Source organism: Argentina anserina, chromosome 7 (genome assembly GCF_933775445.1).
Source record: "Argentina anserina chromosome 7, drPotAnse1.1, whole genome shotgun sequence".
Classification (NCBI taxonomy): Eukaryota; Viridiplantae; Streptophyta; class Magnoliopsida; order Rosales; family Rosaceae; genus Argentina; species Argentina anserina.
The window spans coordinates 1,443,142-1,462,412 of record NC_065878.1 but is presented as its reverse complement, the minus strand read 5'-3'; the positions used below and the strand labels follow the sequence as shown (position 1 = coordinate 1,462,412).

At 36.4% G+C, this 19,271-nt stretch overlaps 2 protein-coding genes across 5 annotated transcripts; one reads left to right on the top strand and one right to left on the bottom strand.

Moving 5' to 3' along the window:
- Positions 1-3,766: 3,766 nt before the first annotated feature.
- On the bottom strand, positions 3,767-8,224 carry LOC126801448 (cycloartenol-C-24-methyltransferase). Its single transcript, XM_050528800.1, has 14 exons — positions 8,097-8,224; positions 7,840-7,950; positions 6,665-6,731; positions 6,196-6,269; positions 5,995-6,079; positions 5,833-5,888; positions 5,476-5,530; positions 5,288-5,335; positions 5,084-5,167; positions 4,863-4,979; positions 4,669-4,752; positions 4,446-4,571; positions 4,248-4,345; positions 3,767-4,092 (listed from the first exon to the last, which is right to left on the bottom strand). The coding sequence occupies exons 2-14, from the start codon at positions 7,920-7,922 to the stop codon at positions 4,023-4,025; spliced, it is 1,047 nt and encodes a 348-aa protein (XP_050384757.1). The 5' UTR covers positions 7,923-7,950; positions 8,097-8,224; the 3' UTR covers positions 3,767-4,022.
- A 6,238-nt stretch (positions 8,225-14,462) lies between these two features.
- Positions 14,463-18,144, top strand: LOC126802386 (nifU-like protein 2, chloroplastic). Of its 4 annotated transcripts, none has more exons than XR_007672956.1 (7): positions 14,463-14,549; positions 15,048-15,144; positions 15,258-15,366; positions 16,198-16,508; positions 17,086-17,351; positions 17,504-17,654; positions 17,769-18,144. XR_007672956.1 is itself a non-coding variant. In XM_050530006.1 (5 exons), exons 2-5 carry the CDS (start codon positions 15,082-15,084, stop codon positions 17,272-17,274), a joined length of 672 nt encoding a protein of 223 aa, XP_050385963.1. In that variant the 5' UTR covers positions 14,463-14,549; positions 15,048-15,081; the 3' UTR covers positions 17,275-17,428. The 4 variants fall into 4 exon arrangements, 2 of the variants coding, with proteins under 2 accessions (XP_050385963.1, XP_050385964.1); XR_007672955.1 differs by having other exon boundaries at positions 17,504-17,592; positions 17,769-18,142; XM_050530006.1 differs by lacking the exons at positions 17,504-17,654; positions 17,769-18,144 and having other exon boundaries at positions 17,086-17,428.
- The last annotated feature ends 1,127 nt before the right edge of the window (positions 18,145-19,271 follow it).

Below are 19,271 nucleotides of genomic sequence, written 5' to 3'. Positions count from 1 at the left end.
TTTTTTCGTCATCATTGGCAAATGTAGAAACATCAAAGTTTTGGTCTTAATATATTGTCATTGTTTTGAAAGGAATAGAAATTCTTCATTGTATCTTTCTGCAGTTCTATGTTGTTCCATATTTCTCACAACAATGGTGGCCTGGTGGGTTTTCTGAGTTTTGGGAGATACAGCTTGTGTGTGTGTAAATCCAAAGCAAGCATCTTTTTTGGGGAAATTGACAGATCTGTTTTTTGGGCTTTTGCCGATTCTACAGACCTGACTCATGATATCCATGTGTCGAGAAAGAGCCCCGAGTCCTCCACAATTGGCTCGATGCCCTCTATTTTTGGTCCACCCGTGTTACCATATGGAGAATTTGATACGATTGTACCATGAATTCATGAAATTTTGTGATTTCGTAACGCTATCATGTGTAGATGATAAAATATGCACTCACACATGAGGGATAGTGTCAGTTGTGAACAAAATAGATATTCAAGAGGACAACCGCAATCGATCTGGGCAAATTTTCAATGCATTATTTGACGTTGAGGGTCTGTCCTCCCAAAAAGGATTGGAATGGTTAAGATTTGGTAAAGCACTAGCTGTCTTTCGTCCGAAAAAAATTATTGGAATGGCTGAGATTTGCTAAAGCATCCGCCAAGAAAAAAATGAAGTAACAATATGAAATAGTGAGAAGAACGTATGCGGCCATCTCTTTTAGCTGAATGTTGCATACATGTTTGGAATATCTTGGATAATTTTTCTAGCAATGGTGAGGCTATCCCAACCTAAAGGTACAATTTTTTTTAGTGATTTGGAGTTTGGACATGAGTAACACCAATTTCTGAATCCAACAATTTGGGAGTTGTAGAATTAACAAAATTGTTTGTGATTTAATTTTTCTGGGTTTAGGATAGTTGAAGCTGTTAACATCTATGTTGGCCGGCGGCTTCAAGTTGACAAGTAGTGAGCGAGGTCACTCTCAAGAAAGCTGGACCGGACCAACTCAAGTGGCTTAGGGTTGGGGTTCTTTTTCAATACAAATGATCAAGTCAAATTAACAAGCAAAAGACCCAATGCTGGACCAAAACACCAAATCTGGACTAAATCAATTCCAGTAACTAGAAGGAGACTGTGTCATGAACTCCGTTACCTCTTCGGAATTTTGACACGAGGGGCATGTTCCAATGGCCGAAATCGGGGTGACTATTCTTGCCATGTTTTTAGCTACAGCCTACAAATAGAGATGTATTCAAGATGGTAGATAGAAATCATAGAACTTGTATCAGTACTAATTGCTTAAAATTTGATTCTCTATCACAAAGTTCTTATGTAAGATTACCATATGATTAGTTACCATAAGATTAAGATGAGCAGGTGCCATAGTGAATCGATAGCATCAAAGCACTTTGGCAGTATTTATATATTTACTTGCATCCTTTTGATAGCATAGTCATGCATATTAGTCTCAAAGTATCAAATTAAAAGAAAGGCCATATAGAACAAAACGACTTTCGGTGACTTGAAATGGTGCCATTTGCATCTCTATTCCGCACAGATGCTTCTGGTTTTTCCATCTCCACTATTTAAAACAAATGACGAAGGATTATAGACTAAATAATAAAGGGCTGACAGAGTTCATCTAAACATCATCATATGCGTAGTTTATTTTCTTGACTTTGGCTTCATCTAAACATCATACACTAGTCCTTTGCCGGACGAAGTTTTGCGTTACCGATAAGATTACGTACTCATGCGTAGTAACGTTTGATCGTGATATTACCGTCACAGACTCACGGCCTAGTTGTTATTTATTTTTAGTTAGATATATTAATGTTTACAGTACACTAGATTTTCAAGTCTTGCGATCGATTAGGACAAATTTTAAAGCATTAGTTGACATTAAGGATCTATCTTCCCAATTGGAATGGTTAAGATTCGCTAAAGCATTAGCTGTAAAGTTTGTTTCTTGGAACAGTACATAATCCAAAAAATGATTAGAATGACATTCTTCTTAAGAAATGTGAAAAACAAATGGTGTCGAAAAGATGAAGCAATAAGATCGAGTAATGTTTGCGGCAATCTATCTAAAGTTTCCAACATCGTAGGGGTTTGGAGTCTCTTCCCACAATAATTTTTTCTTAAACCAGGCTTTCTAGCAATGGTGAGGCTATCACAACCTTAAGAACTAAAGCTTTAGTGCTTTGGACATTAATAATACCAATGCTTATTGAAGCCACACATGATTGCTTTGAATGTTTAACATTCAACAGTTGTGGAATTGTATGTTTATGTAACAATCTTGTGATGTCTGGGTACGTTTAGGATAGTTGAACCTGTTAACATCTACTACTCTATGTTGGACGCCGGGTTCAAGTTGACAAGTAGTGATTAATGAACAAGATATCACTTTCAAGAAAGCCGGACCAACCAATAAATGGCTTGGGGTTGGATTCTTATACACAAAATTAAGACAAATTAACAAGCAAAACAAGCTTATTCAAGTTGCTCAAATTAAAGGAGATTGTCTTAAACTCAGTAAAAACGTTCGACATGAGGGGCATGCATGTTCCGATGGCAGAAATCGACGATTAATATTCTCGCTGTCACGCCGATCAATAGCTGCAAAAGATAAATGTATTGAATTTCTTGGTAGATAGAAGTCATAGAACATGAATCAGTTACTAATCGCTGACAGTTCATTTCTGGAATGCTCGCTCGAACTTGGTCATTGCATGTTACGTACGTAACTCTTCTGTTACAGTCATTGAGCTCTAATTTTTATACTAGTATGTGATTAAGACCAGGTGCCGATAGCATCATAATCTTTGGCAATATCTACTTGTTTACTTCTGTCAATCTTAGATCAAAGGGGGAGAAGAAAAATCACACAGAAAAAGCAACAAAAAAACTTTCAGTGTGTTGAAATGGTACCATTTGCATCTTAATCCCCATACATGCATCTATGCTGACACTAGTTGACTTGTACAAAAATAATAATAAGAACATGCTTTATTCATTATTGAAACTAACTTACAACTACGATTAATACAACTAGAGAAAGCTTTGTCAATGACCTTTCTTTGATTCAACTTTGATATTTTCCATCTGTATCTCCCATGTATTTCGAACACTTTGAAAGCGTCGAGATTAGTGTAGATTTGAAAGTTTCGTCCATCTTTAAACTCTTATTATCTACGTATTATACATGCCTCCAACGATCCTACATCCATTTGTATGTCAATAAGTCTGTACCATGTACGTATAATCGAAAAGAGTTGGGTTTCTCACATCTCTGCTGCAGACTTAAAGTCTAATAATGTGTTCTATAGAGAGTAGTAGTCACAAGTAACGAATATACGCGACTATAGTTAGAACGCATAATACACAATGTCAATTCAATACATGTAAACAGGTTGAAACATTAATTTCGTTCATGACAATATATACCTAACATTAACGAACTAACATGAAGTAATTTCTATGAAAAAAAATTGAATTGTCAGATGTGAATCAAAAGTATGACATTGTACCAGATTGGGTGAGCGACTGTCACTTTCTTTCAACAAGATGTAAGAAAATAGAACCAACTGGAGAAAAGTAGGTAAAAGAAAAGAAAAGAAAATAATAGCAAGATTAAAATTCAGATTACATGATAGGCAAACCTAAAGTAATCAACTAGCTGGTATATATGAAACTTGTGCGCATGGAAGGCAGGGCAATGATAGTACATGAAATAAAGAACAAAACAAAGAAACAATACACGAACAAACAAACCAGCTGAACCAGGATCGAAATTTCGTTATCTCATTGTCTGTATCCAAAGGGTGGACAAGGATGACAAGTACAAATACAAGTACAGATGGTAATAATTAATAAACACACAGGATAAAACACACACAAGCAGCTTCGACAACTTCCATGTCAGGTGAGCATGATCACAGAGAAACTCTAAGGTACATCTTCTTCTCCATGAGATAGAATCCCCAGGAAGATTCTGAAACCACGGAGACCGTTAACGAGTCTGGACTACTAATTTACTGACTATCTGCAGCTGAAAGTGGCTTCCGGGCCACAAAGAAATACATTGCCGTGAAGATCTCTTTCCTGAAGGTTATTAATCAACATAATTGTCAATATAGCCAGTATATGCAAATCTCTCGACAGATTTAAGACAGAACATAATCTGCTCCAGAAGGAGAAATTTGAAACATCACTCTAATCCAATTTTCTTCTATTCCAATTCAGAAAAGAGCACTTACTTTCCACCATCGACTAGCCCTTCAGCAGCTTTCTCTAGAAAGTCTTGAACTCTTTGGCTTCCTTGTGGAGCAAGTCCAACATATTCTAAAGCTTTAACCTACATTAATAGTAGCAGAGATAAATTCATATTATTGCATATTCAACAGAAGAAAGTGGTCTTCCAAATCTTTGTAACAACCATAATTATAGAATCATACCATGTTTTTAGTAAAAAAGCGGCCGACAGCTGTTAGACGGAAACTACTAAGTGAAATGCGAGTTTTGTCCAAAGGCAAGTACCAAGGAAGAGGCGACTCCTTTGCAAGATCTTTCTCCCATAAGACCTTTGGTAACAAGAAAAAGGGAACAAGTAAAATTACACAACATTTTTTTAAAATATGTTATAAGATTACGGAAAGGGAGAATATCTTCTCAACTAACCTCAAAACCAGCTTCTTTCAAAGCTTCAAGGCACTTTCCTGTCAATCTGATATCCGGAAGGCCATTACCAATCTCAATCTCTGCCTGTGTCAGCAAAATTGTGTTCATATATGTTTCCAGTTGGAATCTAAATTCCAAAGGAGTGACTTTAAAGTTCATTTCAACACCTAGATTTATGCATCTAGTCCTGATACCTTAATTTTTTGATGTTCTGCATTGTTGGGATCAAACGAATCAGTCATGCACCACTCATATGCAGCAAAACATTGACCAGGTTTTAGTACTCTATAAATCTCCTTGTAGCATCCATACTGCACAAGAAAGAACAAACATTAAGCCAACATCACACTGAGTGTTTTCTTTTGATACACATATGAGTTGGATGCCCTTAGCCAAAAACTGAGAGGCAACTTACTGCATCTGGTGCATGGCAGGTAGCTTCAATTGCATATACTGCATCAAACGTATTTTCAGGAAATGGTATTTTCATGAAGTCGGCCTGCATCATTTAGAAACAGATGGTATATATTATGTCATTGCTCTGGAAAATTAAGGAGGGAGGAGGGGACTACTTCATATGGAACCTCCTAGAACGTGAAGTGTACATTGGATTACGAACCTTTACAAAGTCACAGGTCTTGTCTACTCCAACTTTGCGATTAAGTTCCTATGGAGCAAAATAGCTAATTAAGTCACCTTAAAACAGAATCATTCTAGTGGTAATTCAAACTCTATATACATATATCATCTGGATTATATACTTCACTAGACTAGTGACTGAAAAGCAAATGTTCAACGTCTACCAACCTTTCCTCTTGCTATCTGATACTCATTGTTGTTCAACCCAGTAATTGACGTTGAGCTGCATAAAACACCATATACCAAATTACTAACAATAAATTCCAGAGTATTCTTAAACAATTAAATTAACTTTACCTGCATAAGAACATTGGAAATGATTGAAATTGGCCTAAAAATCAATGCTACTTATATGTATTGTTATTATGCAATAGCAGTATTGACTGAAAATAAAGAAACCATGCAGATTGGAAGTAGCAGTCTGGCCTCTAGATGTATGAAATTGAATAATCGAAATGTCAAAGCCACTACAAGGAAGAGTGGAAGACCACATCAACCAAAGAAATATAAATAAATGGCATTCACCTGAACCGGGCTATTTCTCTAAGTGGCCCTCCAATTCCACAACCTACATCCAAAACCTAGTAGCAAAAGATACCATAAACTAAGTCAATATATTGAATATATACTAAAGTATTTCTGGCTTGATAATTCGTGTTACATCAAGTCTACTTGAGAAGGGTAAACCTTCTGTCCAGGTTTCAGTTCTAGCTGTAAGGCAAGGAAGTGTTCATGCCGCTTGATGCTCTCTCGAAGAGACTCTCCTTTCCATCTGCAAGAGAAAGGTTCATCTTTCAGAAACTCTTGTCAAAGAGATGATATTCCATTGGTTTTCTGTTTTTACACAAAACATTCCATGCCTTATATGGAGATAGGAAAGGGAGGAACCTGGGTGCAAAATGGAAGGACTCTCCCCAACCATACTCATAAAAACTGGTGACCAGATCATAATATTTATTAACCTGAAATGCCAACGAAAAAGTAAGTAGTTTAATTAGTAACAAAGAATCATTCATCTTAAAAGATCAAATGACACTGAAAGGCCAACCTTGCCCATATGCACAACATTATCAATCAAGCTAATAGTTGTGTAATCCTCAGCCTATAGCTTATCCATCGAGTCACATTATTGATGATATTAACAGATTAGATCTTTATATTGCTAAGCCTTATCACTGAGGACAAGGATTAATCAGTAGGATCATGTACAATGTAAAACATGAAGCACTCATTTCCAGAGGAAGTGTTAAGATAAATAAGTTTGCAGCATATCTCAAAATTCTGACAGATAGTCCCCAACAGAGAGTAGCACAATCACAATCAAGAACATATGGCCTATAAACAGAGCTTCTCTTACCATATCAGTATAGTTGGATTTTCTTGCTTCCTCTTCACCTCCATAACAGACATGATACTTCTCATACCTGAACCATTGTTCAATAAACTGAGATTACCACGACTTAAAAAATAAATAACTTATGTATCTGGTTTTTTTTTCTTGGAACTTTTCATGAGAAGAGGCCCAATTGGTCTCCTGCTCCTTTTAATAGTTTGATACAAATGAAGTGCTTTGTAGTCCTTACTGTGTCACAACCCAATACAACAGGTGGCTAAATTTAATATTTAATGTGAGACTATGATTTTAACTTTGCAGTGTATTAGCTTCCAATTGAAAAGGTTGAACAAATGTTGGGTCATTATCTTTATAGAAATTGATGGGAAATTACAGTTTGCACAGTACAGTAAGCTAGCTGCATCAAAAATTTCAGAACAAATCCAGGTAACAATAAATGCTCCCACATCGAACAATTGTTGCTCAATACACATGTAACTGGTGAATATTGTGAAGTCAAGAGTATCTGCCCATCATCTAACTAATGATTATTTACAACGCATAAGACCACCTAAAATTTCTTTAAGAGCACATGAAAAATCTAATTGATTCTAAGAGAGCAAAGGCAAAAGAAAAAGAAACTCAAGTAAGCACTCAACTTTCGACCTTTACTAGTAGCACTAATGAAAATGCACGTGTGATCTTTTGCCTCTTGGCACAAGATAACATGTAGCAGTTTCCGGAAAATAAAGGCTCAAAATAAGTTGATAGGGAATATAACACGGCAACAACCACTCAGACTCTCATTAGAAGCTCAACTGCAAAACAACCAGAGAAAGAATCACCAAACTACCCAGACAGAACACTCAGATTTTTGGATGCCAAAAACAAGATTGGGACCTATAAAAACTCGGGGCACGAAGGAATGGGGCAACCCCAAACATGACATCATGTTAGTCTCACCAAACACCACATCACGTGACTTGGCCTAAACCCCATGGATCACCCATTACAAAAGCCTCGTAATTTAGTGATTAGCTTTGATCTCGAGTCTTTGACTGTGCTTACTCGGGTCAAATCAAATTAAAACAACAAGGTTGTAGGTAACAATTATCTACATGGAGAGAAAGATGATCATGCATTTGAGTTTCCAAATACAATTTAAAAAGAGAGAAAGCAATGGGGTGGAGAAGAATTACTTGTCAACAGCAGAGAGAACGTCAGTTTTGTCGATCTTGCCGCCGAGGCCGGACGCGAGATCGAGAACTCCGGCTTTCGACATCTCCTCCTTAAAATCCCAGAAGGCCGATCTGCAGACATAATCAAGTCAAACACACATGAATTATTGCTTCTTCTTCTTCTTCTTTTGTGGGTGTCAAGTAAACTAAAAAAGAAGAGAAGAGAGAAAAAGGTGAGAGTGTGTTGGAAGATAATGTGAGAATGAAGGAGGGGTTACATGGAAAAGAGGGAGAGAATCCAGAGACCGCCCGAGAAAGGGGAGAGACTTTCTCGCTGGAGACCAGGTAGTACTACTCCTCAAGAAGAGAGATTCAGAGAGAGAGAGAGAGATTGGCTGGTTTAATAGAGCCAACCTAACCTCTACTATGGTGTTGTACATTTAAATAATTAAATCACATCCATCCATCCATCTCCACATATCCAACCGGCTCTTACTGTAATTTCTTTTTCTTTTTCTTTTTCAATAAGCGTTACAATAATACAGCTAGCTCACTGCGAGTACAAGCTCAAACAAAGAAACAAAAATAGGGAGAGACTTTCGTGTTCTTAAATCGTGTTTTCGTAAAAACATATGGAGGTAATTTTTTTAACAAGTCTCCACGGGGACTCACACGGGCTAACCAACGTTTCAAAAACAATATAAAATACGCAACTTTTGACGATTTGGTATATAATCTTTGAAAATGAACAATTTACACTTGAAATTCTTTGTCTTTTTCTATTATTATTTTTTACCAAATACAATAATTAATATGCTACAATCAAAAAATAATGTCTTATTTATGTCACTATACCAAATAATATTTCGTTTTACTCCTATTAATTTTGACAATATTTTTTTAAATTATTTCCGTCATTTAATCCTAAATTTCAACTTTTCATTCCACATTTTTGCTTCTTCTTTTTTCTATGATCTTATTTGGAGTACTAGTACTCACAGAAGTATAAAACAAAATGAGAATTTTAATTACTAAATCCAGTATCAAATAATAGTCATCTCTATATATATATCATAAAAAAATAAAAGCGTAGCATTAAATTAATTAGATCAAATAGATTTAATATTAGCAATGCTCTCCCTCTCTCTCGGTTTATATCTTAGATTTAGCAGATCCCATAAACAAGTTGAGGAGATCCGATAATGATAAACGGAGTCACTACTCACTAGTCTAATCACAGAGTGTCATTAGTGTGGAGATTTTCTGATTAACGTCATTAACCCACCAAACCAAATCGGTTCTTCCCTTTAAACAAACAAAAGGTGGGTCAGAAACGACAGCGAAGGCAGTGTCACCTTGTCTGTCGTGCTGTCGTAGGGCGCTGGATTCGACGGTATCAAGCACGTGCCTCCCAGCACAACACGTGAGCCACTCAAATTAATTATATATACTCGCATCAGTCGCATGAGAGTGGAGTCCCACCGGATGGGGGGAGAGATTTGGCAAATCTTCAAGTGCCTGCACTTCATCTGCACTCGCCATATAAACAGACAACCTGCATTTCTCCTGTTTCTCTCTTGGATCATTCTGCACACTGTAAGTTTATATTTACTTTCTGTAATTTTGTATTCTTTGTAGTAAGATTATTATTGCCAATTGGTTTCAGATGCACAAGAACTGCTTCTGTGTTAGGGTCTGATTTTTTACTTTTTTACTCTGATATTGTACTCAGTCGTTTAGATGTGACAGTCTGAGCTTGGTTGAACGAATTTATGTTTTGTTCTTATGTTTGAAAACTTTTGTGTGTACTACAATAGTGGGTTTTATATGTACCACAACAACGGGTCAAAGTTTATATCATATGATTGTCAAGAGTTTATGTGGTAGAATCTTACTTATTTCTAGTACGTGGTTGGTTTCCTGTAATTTACTCATGTTTTTTCCTAATTTGTTTGATAAAATTGCTCGCCTGCTTACACTACTTTAAAAGTAGGATGCAAGTGTTAAAAACTTAAAATGTAGCCTTGTGGAGTGTCATAATCAGTTCAAATTTCTAACAAGAAATATTTTTTGTTTTTTTTTCTTTTTGTTATCAGATTACAAGATAATCTATCATCACAGCCGTTTAGTTTAGTTGTTTTTAATCGTAACTCCAAAGCTTTACATTACAGTGGCATCTTCTAGATTTTTCCTACTTCAAATAGAAACCACCTTATTTGCGAGAAACAGTACTGTAAAACGGGATACATTTCTTCAGGTTTTATAGAACCATTTTATAACTGAAAAGGAAGTCTTTATGTGACGAAAAAGCATGCACATGTGCAATGAACCACCAATAAAGCATGGGCTCTTATAGCCTAAATATTGGACTTATACATTTTTTTGGTGCACAAAATGGTGGACGGTGGGTCTACCACTCCAGGTATACGGTACATGCCCTCTCTAAGAGTGTTTTTCACATGAGGATGATTGAACTAGTGATCTCTTATTACCACCAGGAATATCACATCAGTTTTCGCCCAACATACAAATACAGCCTGCATTACCTATATATCAAAACCCTTGAGTAAATATTGGACTTGTACATTTAGTACTTCACTTTGATTTTTTGAAGATAAAGTCTGCATTTTGGTATATAATAAGCAATTATATATTGAGTCTCTTCTTGTTGGATAGAGATTGATGGTCCTTTTCGAAGATGCGTCAAGTTAATTAAAAGAGTAAAATCTATATCAAGGAAGACTATTGCTTTTGCTTGTTTGCATTGAATTTTGAAGAGTCGAGACTAGGTTTACTTGGTTTTCAACGCACGGCGGCAAGGCTTAACAAGGTGGAAAGGTTTTTAATAGCATGCATTGGAATTTAACCAACACATTAAGCAAATAAAGGATGATCATGTTTTCTAATTCTGAATTTCATTTTCAGGTGGAGTACTACTCGTAAGAATTGTCATCCTTAGGACATTATTATTTTCCTGGTATATAAGTATATTTTATCTGGCTTCTACAACCTCTAAAATAATAATACTCCGATCCATTGACAGTAATTAAGCGTCTAATGTATGATTATACATTTATACTTCTAATCAACATAATGGTTGAAGAAGAATCCTCGTCGACATTACAAAAGGGATCATGGGAAGGCGCAGTTCCTTGCTTTTAAAGAGATGTGATGGCTTTGGTTGTGTCAAACATGAGCTTCAGATGCTCCAGAAGCTAGTTGCCAAAATCAAAGCTGCATGTTATGCTTGAAGCAGAATAGAAGAACACCGATAGTGAAATCAAAGTGTGATTATTTCTGTTACAGTTAGCCATTGTACGTTGTGCCATGCATTATCAACTGCTCGGAAAATTGCACAATTACTCCGATCCAATTTCTGCCCCAGATTATGAGCAGTGAAAGTACCAACAGCATCTGCAACAAAGCAGCAATGAACTTACAAACTGAACAATATTAAGTAGGTTGTGAGTCACTGAGTTGTGACTTAGTTTTTAAGGTTCCCACAATCAAGGAGTTCCTTGGCAACATAGTGAATCCTATAACTTCTGCTGCTAAGAAAGTAGCGGAATTTGCACGTCACTACAACTACTTCTATAAAACAAGGCTTCTTGAAAATGAAATACAATAGGCTGCCAAGGTCCTAGCAACAACTAATAGACCAAGATATATAATAGCAGTTTATGGCAGAAGCTGGTTCCTTGGGAACAACTTACCATGATCATGTTAGACACTACTGCGACTCTACCAGTACCATACATGATACATGAATAATGTGGTTGGGTTTCTTAATAAATTCTTGGTCATCGAGACTGGATATGTAGATTTAGAGAAGCTCCATGGTATTGTGGTCCAAACTGTGAAAGATTTGGTGTTGTTGCATGACTGCCGAATTACATAGAACCATTTGCACTGATCGATATTAAGTCTAGAATGTGTTCCTTGACAGTAACCTGCATCCAGGGTAAGGTTGCCAATTTTTTAGCGGCCAAGCTTTTCAGCATATATAGGAAGCGCGCAGTCGAATAATAAGCTCTTATCAAACGTTCAGTTATAGTATAGGCTATGCTGCACTAGCTAGATTGTTGTATGATTATTTATTAGTACTGTTTTCATATAAATGCCATAGTAGCTACCAGTGGCGGACTCAGGATTGGAAGGTAGGGTGGATTTGAGTTTGCTGATATACATTAGGAAAAATCTCGATGGTGTGAGAAAATTTATTAATTATAAAAAAAATACACTTAAAAAGAGGACATAAAGCTTTATCCCTCAAATGTAATATATGAGTTTAAACTAGCTAAATCCAACTCTACAATTCGACAAATCTTCAAACTCTTGTATAACCTTCTCATTGATGAAGTCAACTTGTGGTACTGACTCCGGAATGGAAGTTTGGGGTGAATTATTAATAGGTGGAGTGCATGCATAAGGCTGAGAGATGACATTTAAACTAGAAGACTCAACATTTTTTCTTGAAAACCATGAGGTAATAAATTTAGATCTCTTCGGTAGAGGTTCATACATTATAATCTAATACCTATACATCAAAATATAGATATTCAATTATTCAACTAACCAACGAATTAATCTAATTATAGATATTCAAGTTTACACGTTTAGATTATCACAAACATGAAAAAAAAGGCCGCAAATCAATTGTATCAATGCTAACATTCTTAGTTGCTAGTTAAATATATTAGAATGTGTGCCTAAATAAGACGTCTTTACTCTTTATGACTAGTTTGTAGAGTTTTAGTTGGGCTAAACACCTACACTTGAATACTTTGTTTGTATTCTATGGGTTTAGAAAGACTTTTCATTCATATATATATATATATGTATCAATTCTTATATATATATTGCACTAGGATTTTTTTGGCGGCAAGGAGAACTAGGTGGACTTAAGTCCACCCTTTAGTGTACCTGGGTCCGCCCTTGGTAGCTACTAGAGTGCTGCTAAAATTGGGGAATTTCAGATTTTCAGTGGAGGTGCAAAGAGGAATACACAAATTCTACAAATTTCCCCACAAAACTGACAAAACTATTAACGACCAATAATATCCATTGGTTAGATGATACAGAATTACACGAGTTTTGTTTTATCTAATCATCCCATAAAGTTTTTCTTGGGCGTCACTTTGCAAAATAGAAAAGAGAAGAAGTCTCTACTCCCTTGTGTGCTTCAAACATGACATATAAACCTCCCAAATAGGACTTTCTCGCGAATCTGTACTGTGTGTTCAAGGGTGTTGTAATTGGCAAAGACTATAAATTGTGACAATGAACAGGTGCACATAGTCAGCGACTAATTTATCAAGACAATCTTACTCGGGCATCATTCGATACAAGTCCAATCCAAGAATAAATTTTGACTTAAACTCTAATCAGCATCGTCAAGATTTGAAGTTTTGAACCAAGTAACCATATACAATCACCCCATGAACATAAAGATTCCTAAAGTGATAGAAAGGTGGATTCCTCGGGACTTGGCAAGTTTTAACAGTCGAGACCTGTGTCGTTTGGTAACAGTTAAAAGACATATAAATAGGAAAGAGTTTTTTTCACCAACAGTCCCTCAATTCTGGTGTACCTACCAATGTGATATCTCAACTCTTAATCGTACCAATGTGATACCCAGACTCTAGTATTGCTATCATTGAAGTACTTCCGTAAGTTTTTTTTCAACTTCTCCGTCATCTTGGTGACGTGGTAAGTACGTGAGGCCCACAAAGAGGGTTAAAAGACAAAATTAACCTCATCTGAGAGGAGCAATGTTTTTCCCGCCCTTTACCTTGAGAAAGACACCCAACAATTCCAATTTTGGCGCCAATTTTCCCTTCCTACTCCTTAATTTGTGTCTCTTATCTAAACTAAAGAACTACCGCCAACCAATCGACCACAATCTGATAAAACCTAGATCAATCTCATTTTCTATTTTTACCCTAGCACTTGTTAAACTAACAGAATAAATATAGAAATTTATATGGAACATCTCATTTCCACAATCTCATAAGAATATAGAAACACATAACTTAACGAAATTCAAATACATGTTTAAGTACCATTAGTTACAAGCAAAAATCATGGCAGATCAACATAAAAGGTGGCAACTAATGGTACTTAAACATGTATTTGAATTTCGTTAAGTTATGTGTTTATATATTCTTATGAAATTTATGGAAATGAGATGTTCCATATAAATTTCTATATTTATTTTGTTAGTTTAACAAGTACTAGGGTAAAAATAGAAAATGAGATTGATCTGGGTTTTATCAGATTGTGGTCGACTGGTTGGCGGTAGTTCTTTAGTTTAGATAAGAGACACAAATTAAGGAGTATGGAGGGAAAATTGGCGCCAAAATTGAAATTGTTTGGTGTCTTTCTCAAGGTAAATGGCGGAAAAAACATTGCTCTTCTCAGATGGGGTTAATTTTGTCTTTTAACCCTCTTTGTGGGCCTCACATACTTGCCACGTCACCAAGATGACGGAGAAATTGAAAAAAACTGACGGAAGTACTTCAATGATAACAATACTAGAGTCTCGGTATCACATTGGTACGATTAAGAGTTGAGGTATCACATTGGTAGGTACACCAGAATTAAGGGACTGTTAGTGAAAAAAACTCTCCTTTTAACAACTTAGCATTTGGTTGTGGTTTTAAAGCATCTCCAGCTCCCGTCTTCCGTGTTCCAATTCTCCAGAGCCCCCCTCTTCTCATCTCTCTCAATCTGTAAGTGTCTCTACTTCTATTTTAATGCCCTCGTAATTTCAATACCTCCGCTATTCTCCCTGATTATGTTCGTGTATGATTTGGTCTCAAAACGTTGCATTAATTCTGGGCATCTGGGGCACTTCCATATGAAGTTTATTGGTTATGTCTTTGTTTAATCTTTGGTTTCTTGAACTGGAGCCTATATTTCCAGTTCAGGGGATGTTTCAATCCTTGGTGGTTTTGGGTTTAGGATAAACAAAATCAGGAATCAGTTGATGAGTTCATGTTGATTTATAGCTTGTAAGAATGGTAAGTGATCCATTACCAAGTATTAATGCTGGGAACCGGCACCCAGAACCATGATTCAGTGATCGAACCAGTTTGAAGCTTTTAGAGTAGAGTTAGTTTGCCATGTTTGCAAAGTCTATATAGAATTCAAGGGGTGAGGCTCACCGCGTCCCCTGTAAGTCGGTGTGTCTGCTTTGAACCATTACTAACAAGTTTCAGCTCACCCAGGTCTTCATTCCCGAATCGCTGCTTTGAGTCAGAGATGAACGCTATTCTTCAAAATCCACCATCGTACTACATGGCCCGACAGGCACTTCAGCAACCGGTATCCACAGTTTTCACTAATTTCCCGATTCATTTAAAAAAAGGAAGAGGAACATGATCTTCATCTTCTTGTTAATGTACTCTGTAGTTTTGAAAAGGTTGGTTTCTTTGCAGAGTTGGAGCTTATTATCAGGAGGCTCCCTTGTTTCATTCACTAGAGGGCATAATTTGGTGGTGCGGCAGACATCACGGCTTCGATTACCTTCAACTTCACGCAATCTAGGTCAGTTCCTCTTAATAGAAATAGACTACAGTAGTTTTCTTATGTTGTATTGACATCCATACGGTAAAACTGATTGATTTATCAGTGATTGAAAGATTCAATTTGATGTGGTAATATTAATAATGATTCTAATTGTTCTAGTCTATTAGTGAATTAGTTTTTGGGACATATAGTCTATTACTGGATTCAAAGAGTCTTCAGAGGGAGAAATCAGGAAAAAAATATGCATGAGAATCTTCATAATAATCAAATACCAAAAATGGGTTCAATTATTTTGGAGGATCTTATTCGTACTTTCTTAGTGCTTTTCACAACCATGAGAGTGTTCACCTTTCCGTATTCTTCATTATATTCTAACATTTACGTAAATAAATTTTCTATAAAATTGCTTTCGGGTAGAAAACTTCTCAAAGCTGAACTTTTATGGTCTTCAAGGCTCTTTTCCCTTTCTGTTGACTGGTCTATTATTATATAACTTGTTGCTCTCTTGTATGTGATTCTCCTCATTTCAGCATTAGTTTTGTGTATCATTCATGTAAGTTACACAAGCATATATCTTATCCGTGTAGGGATGACTAGCTAAGTGAAAATTGTTGGAAAATTATCTCTATAATTTCATATTCCAAAGTTTATGTCTTCATACTTGCTAATCAAACAAAGGTTGTTTTAAAAGTCATTTGAAGCATGCATCACAAGAGCATGTCTTTGTGTGACAAACTTACTATTCAATATAAAAATATTCTTTCTATTGTTGGTATACATGTAGTGGGTGTGGCTTGAGTCTTGTTTTACTCCATTTTGTATGATGATCTGATTTTTAAACTGCACCAGTTGTGAAGGCAGTTGCTACTCCAAATTCAGCTCTGGAATTACCACTGACTGCAGAAAATGTGGAAAGTGTATTGGATGAAGTCCGGCCATATCTCATTTCTGATGGGGGGAATGTGGCATTACATGAGATTGATGGTAATATAGTGCGGTTAAAGCTACAAGGAGCATGTGGGTCGTGTCCAAGCTCTGTCATGACAATGAAAATGGGTATTGAGCGTCGTTTAATGGAAAAGATCCCTGAAATAGTTGCTGTGGAACCAGTTCCAGATGAAGAAACAGGCCTTGAGCTGAATGCAGAAAACATAGAGAAGGTAAAATTTTCATTCGACTATATGAGGTGCTTACTCTAATAATTATAAAGAATTAGTTGCACATTTCTTTCAATGGTCCATGTATATATTGTTGCACTACTGCTACTAATGATCTTTGTTTGGAATTTGGTTGCCTGTGATTTGATTTGTTTGTTTCATTGATGGCTGACTTTGCTACAGTCCATGCCCCCTACTTCTATCATTATTAGTTCTCTCCCTCATCTGTGCTTAGGTTCCCAGCACTTTAGTAGGATGTTGATAGCTACATCTCTTTTGGAATAATAATTGAATATTCCACTGCTTGTGGGATAGTTTGTTTTTGAGGTTCTCTATGGCATCAATTTCGTAGCTTTTAATAATACTTATTTGTTTTTAGATTTTCTTCTGCTGGTAGTTAATTAAGTGTTTGCTCATCTCTAGTTCTCGTTTCTTGTTGGTGATGGTGTCTGAGGAGCTTGGATGTATTGTCCACTTCCTTGTCATTGTTATTTCGTTTGTTTACATAAGTACTTTCCCAAAGAAAGCAAAACAAAAACGAAAAATTAAAATTATCTTATGTACTTACAAACTCTTCCAGGTACTTGAAGAAATTAGACCCTACTTAGTTGGGGCAGCAGGTGGTTCTCTAGAACTTGTTGCAATCGATGAGCCTATAGTCAAAATCCGGATAACAGGCCCTGCTGCTGGAGTGATGACTGTTAGAGTTGCTGTCACACAGAAATTGCGTGAAAAAATCCCTACCATTGCAGCAGTTCAACTACTGTAAAATAAGAATCTCGTTCAACTTTGCAAGCTGGCTACTTGTACAAGCTCATGTTGTAATTAGTAGTATCCACAGTTAAGGTGATCAAACAGATTGTTTTGCTCTGTATTATTACTTTTTCTTCTCGAAAATATAAAAAATAAAAAATTACTACTTATCTACATTTCTGAGCTTTATTTTGAGAAGATCAACTTCCAATCTATATATACATAAGTGAAAGAACCATATATAGGTATCAGGTGCATAACTTTATCAATGCTCAAGGCCTGCAGCCTCTATACATGGAAGAAAAACTGGAGAGGCTATCCAACAGTAAGAATGGTAATTAACTTCTCTTAAATACATGGAAGAAAAACTGGAGAGGCTATCCAACAGTAAGAATGGTAATTAACTTCTCTTAAATATGGTTTTTCTTGTCCTAGATGAGCTCCTGAGTTTTGCAGTCTTTGGCTTCCTTTCTGACAAGATTCTGGTGGGTTTCATTTTAATTTTCACAGGCCATGGCGTATATGGGTGCTTCAAGATCGAGCTTTTTGGGAAGTACATTTGGCTGTTGAAATCCGTGCTATCTCTAACATGCCAAATTTTCTTATAAAGCTTGATCAATATGAAAAAGCCAATGGACTCGGTGTATCGTAAGTACAATCCTTCACAAGAAAATGTCAGCAGTTGAATTATTCACTTCTAATATACTATAAGAAGTTACCGTGAGCTTGTTTGGGAACTGATGCTAGAAGTAGGGATTTGTTATACTAGAAAAAGGCATTTCTATCTGCTTGGTATGGAGTGTTCCTGTCTGGTATAGTTGTAGTTATTCTTGTGCGAGGTTGGTCTTTTGTTTTTAGCGTGCAAGCATTTGTAGTTCTTACTCTTTTATTGGATTTTGGAACAGAAAAAAAGATTTCTCTTTTCTTCCGTCTCTAAGGCGGTATTGATCGTTGATGTTACCAGCATTGTATGTGCCATCATATAATCCCAGGGTAATGAGTAGTGACAGCAGTACCAATAGCAAACTGCAGAACTTCACAGATATAACTATGACCACTCGAACAATGTCTTCAGGTGGCTGTCAACAGTACCATTATGTTAAGTTAGAGAAACTTCCTGGTATTGTTAAAGGTTTAGCGGATTAGCCTGACCGTAGATAAAGCATATGATATGGATATTTGTATGTGCTTCTTATGACCTGAATCCAGATGTTGCCAATTTCAGACTCTGGCCAAGCTTTGCAATAGAGAAGGTAGTCAGCTGCTGTTTGTAGCAGCTAAACTAATTGGTTGAGCAGTTCGTTAAAACCTAAATAGTCGTTTTCAGTTATCGCAGGTGATGTACCGCGTATTGATTAGCTATAGGGACACACTTTATCCCAGTTTGGTCACCTGAGCTAACTGCTGATTCCCAGTGCCCTTCTTTGGTAAGTAAACCATTCTGTGTCCACTGTGAATCTGTGATCAATGACCAATTTGAACTCGAAACGGGATTGTACTTTGTAACAAGTGATTTTTTACCAATGTTTCAGAAATATAATCCCAATTGATTTTCAATGAGAAGGATAACACTGTAGAATAAATAAGATAACACTTCTCCTTTTTTCTTTTTTCTTTTTTCATCCAAGAATTTAATTCAGTGTTGTGGCAAATCCTCCAAGAAGGGAGGAGGGGAGATGAAAATGTTACAACAAGGCATGTTAATTAAAAGAATGCCCGTTTTGCAAGGTGATGAGCAACATTGCTCTCTATAAATATGGTTAAAGTGATATGCCGGCAACCCACCGTATATTAATCTCAGATTCTCAGATGAGGATTGGATTAGCACCTTAATCAGCCTTTACCAATTGTAAACAATTTTTTGTCTGGAAAATGAACATGGCAGAAGCCTTGATCAGCCACTAATTACTTACAAGCTTCTGAACCTGCTAGTGACTTGACACTCAAAGCAATACTAGAAACAGGCCACATTCCCATACGCACAACAATGCCAATACCTCTAGTAGCACTAGC

Excerpts from the sequence above, each read along its gene's own strand:
- LOC126801448 (XM_050528800.1), bottom strand. The coding sequence starts at position 7,922 with ATGTCGAAAGCCGGAGTTCTCGATCTCGCGTCCGGCCTCGGCGGCAAG. Across the intron at positions 5,889-5,994 it reads AACTGAAACCTGGACAGAAG|GTTTTGGATGTAGGTTGTGG; the intron begins GTTTACCCTTCT and ends TTTTGCTACTAG. Across the intron at positions 4,980-5,083 it reads CCTGCCATGCACCAGATGCA|TATGGATGCTACAAGGAGAT; the intron begins GTAAGTTGCCTC and ends TTTCTTGTGCAG.
- LOC126802386 (XM_050530006.1), top strand. The coding sequence starts at position 15,082 with ATGAACGCTATTCTTCAAAATCCACCATCGTACTACATGGCCCGACAG. Across the intron at positions 15,367-16,197 it reads TTCAACTTCACGCAATCTAG|TTGTGAAGGCAGTTGCTACT; the intron begins GTCAGTTCCTCT and ends AAACTGCACCAG. Across the intron at positions 16,509-17,085 it reads ATGCAGAAAACATAGAGAAG|GTACTTGAAGAAATTAGACC; the intron begins GTAAAATTTTCA and ends AAACTCTTCCAG.